The 11,415-nt window shown below is 40.0% G+C and overlaps 1 protein-coding gene across 1 annotated transcript in view; it reads left to right on the top strand.

The window, feature by feature from the left end:
• The window catches only part of jph3a (junctophilin 3a), an 18,547-nt gene extending 10,583 nt beyond the window's left edge, over positions 1–7,964 (top strand). Inside the window, exons 3-5 of the mRNA XM_014001802.1 lie at positions 392–516; positions 1,362–2,608; positions 6,309–7,964. Of these exons, the coding sequence (XP_013857256.1) occupies positions 392–516; positions 1,362–2,608; positions 6,309–6,389 (1,453 nt within the window). The 3' untranslated portion in view covers positions 6,390–7,964. The remainder of the gene's footprint in view (positions 1–391; positions 517–1,361; positions 2,609–6,308) is intronic.
• Positions 7,965–11,415: the final 3,451 nt, after the last annotated feature.

The raw sequence follows: 11,415 nt of genomic DNA, 5'->3' as shown, positions 1-11,415 counted from the left end.
GAAAATTTCATGTCATTAGCACCTCTAGTAATATATTTACTGAGAAAAATGTTGACGTGTTCAATACTTATTTTACCCGCCGTGTATAATCTGACTCCAATAATTTGTGTCTCTCACAACAAGGCTGCTCAGTCCATTGCTGGCCGCATTAATTATTGCGTGGGCACCCATTATTATCTCGTGGCCAAGAGATAAATTTTTTAAATTCTATGTCACCATACTGTGTTACAGTTTTTTAAATTATAAGTTATTTTTTAAGGTATAGCTACAAAATATGGTATATAAACACGATTTTCCAAAAATTAAGCCAAAGAAAACAGGTCTACAAAATTGGATGCAGCTTTGTTAAAAGCTGAGGTTTTTGTAAATGTAAATATCTTGATGTGTTTAGGATGAGTCATGCTCGTGGGAAAGCTGAGGCTGCTGAAAGAGTAGCACAGAAAGCCACGGAGGAGTGTCGAATGGCCCGGATAGCTGCCAAAGAGCTCTCACCTTCCTTTCATGTCTACGGAAACGGTGAGGCACACAATGGGCGTGTCCAGTTGCTATAACAATAACATTTTGCAAATGTTGTGCAATGAACACTGTGCCACCTAGTGGAAGTAAAAAAAATCCTTCCTGTGTTTGAAAAAATCTTCCACTCAAACCTTTCATCTCAGCAGATTCAAAATTGCTGTATAAAGTTTAGATCCCATGGGTGGTTTTAGGGGCGGGGCCACAGGGGCGTTGGCCCCTTTTGAAAGTTGCTTTGTTCCAAAATTAAATGCTTCACCGGAGCATCTGGTCAGAGGCAGGTTCAGATATAAATACTGACCTAAACAAGCAGGTCAGATAATTATTTAATCAACTCTGATTAAACAATAACTTCAGATTTGACATGCTAAAAGTAGCATCCATGCTAGCTCTGTAAACAAACAAGCCGTCTGAATGAGTCCTTTACTGTGCATGCRTGTCATATCAGTACTGTGGAGCATTCACACTGGAGACTGATGCAGGTCGCATTAAAAATGTAATGTAAATATTCACAACAAAAGATCGGATTAAAAAAAAATCAGAATTGAGCATTAAGACCTGCAATGTGAACGTGGCCTATAGAGTCCATGTGGACTTGATAAAACTCAATATAAGTTCAATTCATTAACAGTGATATGAATTGGTTGGTTTTACTCCTTTCCCTCCTCAATTGTGTAGAAATTGTTCATATGAGCATTTTGCTCTTCCATATGCTACCTAATGGATATGCTCAAAATCAGTATTTAATTCATTGTAGACTATCTACAATATATAGTCATCCGGCTTTTTGGAATAGTCTAAAGTGTTCTTATTTATGTCTCACTGGTCCTGTTCTTCTATTCTCATAGGGCTCGAGTGTCAGTCACCAAAACACCAGGATGCCAAGGGCAAAGATCATGAGGTCATTTCCACAGGAACAGACAGTCCAGAGTTGTGCACTCCAGACACCACGCCACCTGTAATAACACCTGATTTCAGCCCTGTGCTGARCGTTCCTACCTCGCCCCCTCACAGCCCAACAAAGCACTCCCACCGCCCCAAAAATGCCTGCTTTATGCGACAAAGTGCAGTGGACGATCAAGGYGGGGCTGAAATTCAGGTGTTGGTAGAGGGGCGTGGGATGGATCCACCAAGGCCTGGCACTAACAGTTGGACTGATCACATGTATCCAGAGCGAGGAGGCAGCAGTCGCTCCACCACACCTTCACTTCTTGAGGAGCAGGAAGGACAAATCAATGGCTATGAGCAGGCCCCTCTGTCCAACCACAAACCGCGAGATAAATCTTTGTCCAGTCACAAATCCCGGGAGCACGCCTCTTCCCACAGAGCATGGGAGCACTCTTTTTCCAACCAAAAGCTGTCCAAGCATGCCACCACCAATCACAAATCAAGGGACTACTCATCCTCCAATCATAAAACACGTGATCATTCTTCCACAAATCACAAGGTTTTAGAGCATGCCTCTTCCAACTACAAGCCACAGGTGCACATTTTATCCAATCACAGGGCCTTGGAACATAACACGTCCAATGACACAACTTCTGAGCATGCTTCTTCCAATCATCGGTCCCAGGATTTTATCAACTCTAATCACAATGCAAAGGACCACATCTCTTCCAGTTACAGTGCTCAAGAGCATGCCTACTCCAACTACCATCCAAAGCAGCACAACCCCTCCAACCACAAGCTTAAGGACCATGCAGTRATAGACCAAAGGCTAGATGGCCTCACTGGAGGGTGGACTCCTGAAGGTACCCCCAGGTGGAGCCCCGCCCACGCTCGCATCACAGAGCAGGACGAAGAGAGGATGAACGACTACATGGTTGATATAAGGCTTCACTCTCCRGGTTCACAGACGACTCTGGGGCTGGGTCAGGAGTCCCCTGCCCCAAAAAACAACAGGCTGCGATCCCGAGGCCTTCGGCCAGTCCGAGAGGACTCGGTAGACTCTGTCCAGATGCTGGACAATCTGAATGTGGGGGCAGAGCTGGAGGAGTGGCCACTGCACAGGGACCTCACCCTCTCCCCACCTTTAAAATCTCAGCCCATCACTCTGGAGCAGGAAGGAGAGATTCTCACTCTCAAATCAAACTCAGTGAGTTCAGACACACACTAACTGATATTATGAGTGTTTACACTACYACAAGCATTATCATAATTTATATATCAAAAGTCTTTAACCACTCATTTGACCAAGGATAAGATATCCATGCTACACCACTAAGTGTTGGGAACATCCACATTAACATCATACAATAGTTCATAGAAAGAACAGTCTGAGCTTGACTAAAGATTCTTGTAAAACATTTTATTACTTTCTTTGATGTAGTTTACAGTTTCTTTTCAGTTTGACAGATTTTGGCACACAAAGTTTAATTGAACAGGGTCAATATGAAATGAGACATGCAGAAAAAAAATACCTGTTAAATTGGCTCCAGTGCTGTTTTTATTTCTACAGCACCAAGGCATAGGCAGTGTCTCAATTCAAGGGCTGCACCCTTTGAAGTCTGCATTTGTCCACATTTACCTCACTGCCCCTTACTGAAGGCTGCCCCAGTTCATGGGCTACATCTGAGTATCCTTCCTGGCCGAGGATATTCCAGGATTCTAAACTGGAAAACAAAGACGGCTGAGTTTTTTTWATTAACAATTTGGTGWAGTATGGAAATTTCCATTTGTCAYGGACAGAAGAATTTGTTTTTAAATGTATGTTTAAAAACTTACCTGAAGAAATTTATGCTGCATTGAGATGGTAAATTAAAGTTGAAACTAAAGGCTTGCCACGTGACATCCACTTTAAAATAAGATTTGAGTTTACTATTTGTTGGAGAACTCTGTCATCAGCAACCATACAGATTCCTCCTCAGTATGGCTAAAAATGGCTGATCTATGGTCATTTCTTCCATTTAGGCAGCCATCTTGGACTTTTGATTTGGAGTCAGTATGAGGATTGTTTATAGCTATCATACCACAGCAAACTCAGCCCAGTATGTCTTAAAATGGCAGACTTACGTACATCTATTAAAATTAGCCCTGCCAAATTTCTTTCTAATACTGATGCCAAGTAAAACTTTTTAGTAAAACTTAAAAAGTAGTGTTTTTCAAATAACTGCTTCATAAAAAAATACAAGACAGAGGAATTTATTTACTGATTTAAAAGTCTTTCTAATATTAACCCAATCATATTTGTTAAGCATAATTTAAAGTTCTTATGCTAAACAAATATAATAATTTTTGAATAGTGAATGAAAGTGATAAAAACATTCTAAAAGTTGTTACCTTGCATATTTTGTAGCATTGTTTATAGGTTTGCAATAGAGTTCCTGGCCAGAAATCTAATACTGTTTGTTGGGCCACGGCAGGAAAAAGTTTAGGAAGCTCTCATCTAGAATGTAATTACAGACAGTCAGAAGAAGCAGATTTTATGTTAAAATGACATGCCATACATGTAACGTCTACAGACTGAGTGACTGCCTGAGCACATGCCACTGCACTTATGCATCACCCCAGCAGAAGAAAAAGTAGTTCCCTCCAACCACAAATGGTTTAGACAAGAATAGTTGAGTTATTTTCCACTGTTTTCCTGTTAATGATCATTACCTGAAATGACTTAAGTATCAAAGTATTTTGATTTTAGTGTCGATTCTAGACCATAAAGTTCTGATATCGGTAGTATCGATATTTCAATATCTAGTTTCTAGTGAAGTTATTCCTCCAGTGAATGTCCCAATGCAAATTAAGTCTGAAGTCACACAATGTAAAACATTACACCAGTGTGTGGGCAAATAAACGGTCAGTGAAGACTAGTTGTTTCATCCGTGTCATTTCAGACATTTTATGCAGACTACCAGTTCTGCCTAGGCTGTGGCCTCCATGGGCCATGGTCTAGGACTTTGCTTCAGCCCCTGAATTGGGACACAGCTGTGTAAAAAAGGCTGCTTCATCATCGTGTCTCATAGGCTCCACTAAGAAAAAAGTTTTACAAAGTTTCTGCTGCTAGATAATTTTATATCTGCGTGGCTTGAAGTGCCTCATTTGTGTTTAAAGAGACAGCACCAAAACGAGTTGCTGTGAGCTTGTGGAGCTATAAAAACCATGAATTCAGACCAAAGCATTGCAGTTACCCTTTATATAGACCCAAAACTGAAGGATTTAAATGTGAAAATAAAGGACTTAAAAGTCTCTTGAAGTGAAACAATTCAATGAATTTAGAGCATARAAAATGAAACTCAACCCATTATTCAGAACAAGACAAATAAATAATGAGGACTTTAAAACTTTAAAATATTCAGTTTTATTTATTGTGGCCAATAAGAATACTACAGTTTCTAAAAGATGAAAGACAGAAATGTCCCTGCTGATGTTTAAATAAATACACTTATTAAATAAACTTTTTTCTTTACTGGATTCATAAGGAGTAAGTATGGAAAAGAGGTCACATTTCAAGAATGTTTTTTTGTTAATCTGCAGGCATCGGCGTAAATTACAGGATTTTGAAGAAACATTAATCAGAAGGAAATATGTACAACTGTTTTAAAATACTCTTGTATTTTTATTTTACAAATTTGTTGTTCAAATCAGTAAGCTAGTGGTAAAGTAAAGTAAAAATACTTCTGTTAGAGTCATAAGAATGTTTTTAAGGTGACTGAATTAATTTTTTTATTTTGTTTGCTTTTTATACGTTTTGCTTCTCAATTTACCTGAAACTCTTTCAGTTCACAGCTGTTCACACTCCAAAAATACATAATTCAATGTTCCAAGCTCAGTTAATGTTTAATATGTAAAAAATCTTGTTTCTAATCTAATTTTTCACTTAAAGTAATAGGTCAGATTTTATTTGAGTTGGGGTCTGTTTTTATTATCTTATCAGTGGTAAAAAGCATTTTGAACAACTTCAATTTGAAGAAATTGAATTTAATTCTGACCATCCTGATGAGCTAATGGCAAGTGAAGCTATTAGCTTGCCAGTCTTGTCAAAATGAACTTTATGTCTCATCTGAGGTCACTCAAAGAGCTATCCACTGCAGGTAAGATATTGTTCAGGGTCCAACCTTAAAAGATCTGAGTTATCCCTTTAAAGTCCAAACAAAATATTAACACTACACATGAAGGATTTAGGTTTTCTGTAAAAACGTGTTTCTGCTGCAGTTTCAACCACATTATACGCACAAATATTGTTACATAATAACCTGAAACGAATTATTACACCACATCTACAGATCAATAATCAGCTGACTGATGGAGTTCCCACTTCTGAAAATTCTACAATTAACTGTTTCTGTAAATATTTAATAAATTACTGAGTAGGAAAGCGAAGCTGCAGCAGCAGCTGCTACAGCCAGCCCACAACTGAGCTTTTCTAAGCAAGTCTGTTTTTCTGTCTATTTTAATATTACACTATTGGTTAAGCCAGAGGTTTCCAAAGTSGGGGCATGCCCCACAGGGGGGGAGGGGGGGCGCAGTGGTACTGCAGGGGGCAGCACTTAATGAAAAAAAAAAAGAGAGTGCTTGGACACTGCTAACATAAGACAGATGTTGACAGGGCTCCCACATAAACACAAAGACGGGAGGATTAAAGGTGTCATTGTTTGGGAACCACTGTAAGCAACTGTTATATTTTTAAAAATAATTAATATATTTTTATCAATACCCTGACTTCTGATGATCAGCATCAGCAGTAGAGAAAGCCTCATGACAGTTCATCTCTAGCTACAACTGTAATGTATTCACACTGTCATGTGTGTTTGTGTTGTTTCCTGTGGACTAACTGTTTTTTCTTTTGTCTTGTTTTTYAGGGCTCCAGCTCTATTCTGGTGGTTTTGGTCATTTTACTCAATATTGGAGTAGCCATTCTTTTCATTCACTTCTTTATTTAAGCTTATACAGGCATAATCTACAAAGTCTTCTTGATAACTATGATATATTATTATATTATTAAAAACAGTGATGGACACTGGACGTCTTGGACTGGAGCCTGCAGCCTCAGTGACTGACTTCAGAGCCTTTCTAATGTTGCTATCAGTCTTTTCAACTCCTTYGAAGCCTGTTTAAGTTTCTACAAAAATGACCCTTTTCAAATGCTTTTACTCAGATCTCAACTATGAAGTAAAAGACTTTTGAGTCAGCGTTAACAAGAAGGTGTRGAGACACACACGTGCATGGGTGTCGAGCCAGACCAGAGATGGCACAGATATAGCAGCCACTGTTTTCTGGTTATCATGAAGGTCATGCAAACAAAGAGCATTGCACACAGTCCATCCTGAAACCCCTTAAATCTTCCTCCTTTCAATCTCTATTGGCACTATGCGCTACATACAAAACTATGCTGCAAGAATAGATTCATTTTAAAGGGCTCTGTCATGATTGTTTTGTTTTTCCACTCTGAACTTTCACAAACACACACACACGTGTTGCATGAGGCTGTGTGCGGTTTGAAAAAGTGCATTTTTTAATCCCTTTAACTCGGTTCTGTCCTCATTTGTCTGCACTCCATCCCAGTAATYATCAGCACCGTTTCACCTTCACCTCCAACCAGATCATCGACTCCGATCAGATTTTTATTTGAATCCCCAAAATCGAGCGCCAACACACGCCTGAATTTATAAACATGCACACATTCGCACGCGGAGAATAACACATGACTGCTAACACACGGAGGAGGCTTCAGCCTTTCCCCTTTGTACAGCCTTGAGACTGTTACGTTATAACCACTAAATCTACTATATATGTCGATGTGTCATTATTATTATTATTATTATCATTATGATTATTATTATTATTATTCAAAGGTTTGTTACTTTTTGTAGTTTGCAAAACAGAGAGAATGCCGAGTGCCTCGTATTTATTAAGTTTTCCTCTAAAACTTTATCCCAAATCTGGACTGATGGAAAAAAAAAACCCACAGGCAAGTGGCGAGGAGACGAATAACCTTTGAAATTTTATAAAAGTCTCACCTCGTCACCTTCTTCACCCTGAAATGGCATGCACTGTTTGCTCTCCCTCCCAGGCCCTCTTTTTGGAATAGTCAAAAAGTGTGGGGGGGTGGAAATTGGGTTTCTACTGTGTCGTTTTCAGACACTTTTTGGGCCGGATGAAGTTTTCCTTCTTTCTTTAGTTTCAGCATGTTTGTTCAGCCTGCTCAATCTGGTGTTGGTTTGTGAGTCTCTCTTCCCCAGCAACACAAAAAGGCTGTGTGAAAACATGACTGAGAGCCGTGTAAAATAAACGCTAGCTTCTAACTTTCCGTGGAAACAGAGACATCCCCGAGTTTATGAATGAAACAAAAAAAAAAAAAAATCAACTCTCTGCTGCTGTGTGTTTTATACTTCGCACCCAGTGGCATCATCATGTTGTGACATCATTGCATGCCCAAGCATGCTTTTTCTTACTCTTTGGTTTATGAGGTTGTTTCAAAGTTGATGTGGAGAAAATAATGAAATGTTTGAAATGAACCGGTCTGGTGTGATTATTGCCGCTGCTGTAAGTTATTCCACTTCAGAAAGCTGATTGTATAACTTGACCTACATGTTCAACACATTTATCACAAAATCTTGTAATAGTTTACAATTTTCAAGTTAAAACACAGTTAATTATGAACTGAATACATATCAAACAGAAGAAGTGAAATCAAATTTCTACAGCATAAAGTTTCGGTTATAGTTGCGCTTTGGTACTCGCACAGGTCGCGCGCTCACCCTCTCCAGTGGATTATTCTTGGTGCTTACATTGTTGTAAATTTCTCCAAAAGAACATGTGGCAGTAAACTTTATAACTTGTGAAATTCTGTACACAGGAGAGCAAAAGCGTGACAAACAGGCTGTTTGAATGGTTCAAAATTTGGGAGGTGCGGGATCATGCAGCAGGACACCGCGCGAGGCCAATGCACAGGGRTATGGSAAGCCATAAGTGCCACAAAACGGGGACTTTACAACGCGTTATGCTGCGTTCACACCGAACGTGATTTCAGCTTCAAAATCGCATCCAACGCTTCAATTGGACGCATGTGCACTTTGAGGTCAGACGCAGGTCAGCTCTTGAAGCGCTAAGGCAACAGCCTCCCCGCCCCTTCCTCCTCTGTCGGGCTCTGTTTAATGTCGGACGAGGAAGTGGCTTTGCTTTATTTACAGAGAGCAAGAGCGTGTCACGTTCATCAGATAATTAATTCATAATTAATTCACCAGATAATTCAGAGACATTCTGAGTTTCATCACCCAGAAGCTGCGGGAGAGGCTCACAGCTCGCTTTCAGGACTATTTTTGTCCCGAGTCCAGTCTGATGAGCCGCTGCCACTCATTGGTGCGGATATCTCCTGTCAGGACACCGACTGCAGGCACTCGATTTCAGCTAAAGAGCTCCTCTCCATCTGTTTCAGGTTAGTGGACATCATTCAGTAAACTGTCCCGTCGGGAAATATGTCGCTACGTCACACAGTGGAGTCTCTCTGATTGGTTGACGCGGCGCATCGAGCTGCAAAAGTTCAAATTTTCTAACTTCAACAATTTGCGCCTCAACGCGTCGAACGCTCAGATCGCTCAAATCGTTCAAATCGCGCTGCTCTAATCGCGCTTGAGGCACCGCAGCTCTTCCCAATGCTGATTGAAGCGCGTCCATCATAGACTTTGTATGTAAACCTGATGCTCCTGATGCTGAAATCGCATTTGGTGTGAACGCACCATTAAACTTAAAAAACGGCGTTTTCTGAGTTTAACGCGTTGTAAAGTTCCCGTTTTGTGGCACTTACKGCTTCCCATACCCGACGCTGCTTGAAGCGAGATCACCACAAATACAAAAACTGACTACATATAAAATATGATGGATAAAGTATTTGCTATTAGTTTGACTAATTTCAAACTATTTATACAAATACGAACTTGATCAAAGAAATACTTTTGTTCTGAAAAGGTTACGTTAATGCAGGGTTTGGATTGGTTGATTGGCCACAGATGATCCCACCCACCTTCAAATGGAGCCAATAGAAAACAAACAACAGGTGTGTGTCTGTCTTGTCCCACCAGTCTTCAACTGGAAGGAGATGAAGATGTGTGATACAGGCTGAGGGATTCTTAGCAGTTAGCTTCCACTGATTTTGTTATCTGTTTAGCAGTTTAGCGTTAGCAGAATTAAGATTGTTGTTTAGCAGTTTATTGGTTAGTGAACCTTACTTTTTGGCTAGCTGTGCCCAGCACTGATAAAGAATGCCTAAAGGGCCCCACATACTCTGGCATGCTTGGCAGTCTGCGTATCCTCAGTGTCGCAAAATAAACCGCTCAACGAGGTTACATCAAACTGTTTTGTAGGCGACACCAAGTAGATAACTGTGAGAAACTGTGTCATCATCTTGCTGATGAAATGGAGTCAATGTTTGAAGAGCGTCTCACAGAGATTAGAAAACAGAAAACGATCCATCAATGAGGGAATATAAGGACTATCAGAGAGCAAAGCAGGAGGAAATGGCTCAGACCCTGGGTAAGGTAAGTTCTTTTATTTTTTTTTTGATGCTAAAAGAAATATCTTCCTCCTTGTCTGTTGATGCCATGACTGAAATTGTGAAAGATAAAGGAATTTGTAAGGTGATGAGTACTCTTGAAGGCTCAACCGTCCACYGACAGCATGCATGGAGTCTGCATGGCTCAGTTCGTCTGAGTATGAGGGAGCATTAGAGTCCTAAACAACCCCGGAGTGCTGTTTAATCAGCATCAAGAAATGAAAGGAACAGGAGAAATCTACCAAGAGCAGCTGTACTCGAAAACTGAGTGAGAAATATTGAGAGAGGCCATCAAAACACCAGTGACCATGCTGCAGGAGTTAAAAGCTTCACCAGGCAAGATTGGAAAAACTGCAACAACTGTTGCCAGTGTTCTTCATCAGTTCAAGCTTCATCGTTAAGCGGCAAAAAATAAGCCACTTTTGGAAAAAAAAATCATATCAAATCCCAACTAGAATTTGCCAAATTCTAGCTGAGATAGTTTTAAAGATTAATGAGCTAAAAGAGGTGTGCCAAGACCAAAATGGGTTGCTGCCATCCTAAAACAATTCTGGTCTCCAAAGGTCCATGTCAGCTGTATTTTATAAATATTTACACAGACAACAGTTTTGCCTTGCATCTTTATTTGTGTAGAAGACTGAGGGTTTTTTTTACACATAAGTCTGAGCCATTTGTGTTCTGTTGCCAAATAACATCCCATGTCATTCATGAAGTACAGGTAAGATGTTCATTCCATGTCCATAGATTTCCAACTTGAACAATGTGAATAACTCCTTTAAAGTGCTCTTTCAGCTGATTGTCATGAACAATACCTCAGCATTAGAGCTGTCGGCTTAAACTAAAGACTTTTTTGGGTGAAAATCAAGGACCCTGTGTTAGTACAGTGTGAAGTACAGTGTTTGAGTACTTCCTCCACCACTGTCTAGTCCCCAAAAGCTTGAGGAACCAGATTACAGATGGGAGTGAGAGRGGGGAAGGTGGGGGCCAAGCCTCAAGTCGACGTAAACATCCAGGGGRAGTTGTTTCAGATGAAAACGTAGAGGAGKYTCCGAGCAGCAAAGCAGGGAAGATAAGGGAAGGCAGGAGAGAGGGGAAAAGCRTCTKACTTCTCCMAGAGCAGAAGAAGAAAAAAMAACAACAACAACAAAACATTAACATTAAACAACATTACATTAAAACAACTCTATMTATAATTTCTGTATGAGAGTTTGATCACTTGTATAACTGGCACTATCCATTATTTACAAATATTTACTCAGAAATAAAGTGAGAACTTGTCAATTCCTCCAAAACCAGTTGTTGTTGTTGTTTTATTTTTATTTTTTTGGCAGTTGGCAAACAACTTGTGGTGTGCATTATTGCTACCTACTAGAATGGAGTGTGGGTCAAAATGCTGTATTGTCTGTACTGATTATTAC

Source organism: Austrofundulus limnaeus, unplaced genomic scaffold (genome assembly GCF_001266775.1).
Source record: "Austrofundulus limnaeus strain Quisiro unplaced genomic scaffold, Austrofundulus_limnaeus-1.0 Scaffold10, whole genome shotgun sequence".
NCBI lineage: Eukaryota > Metazoa > Chordata > Actinopteri > Cyprinodontiformes > Rivulidae > Austrofundulus > Austrofundulus limnaeus.
Note: the sequence above shows the minus strand (reverse complement) of the source record. Positions and strands in the feature narration are given on the sequence as shown.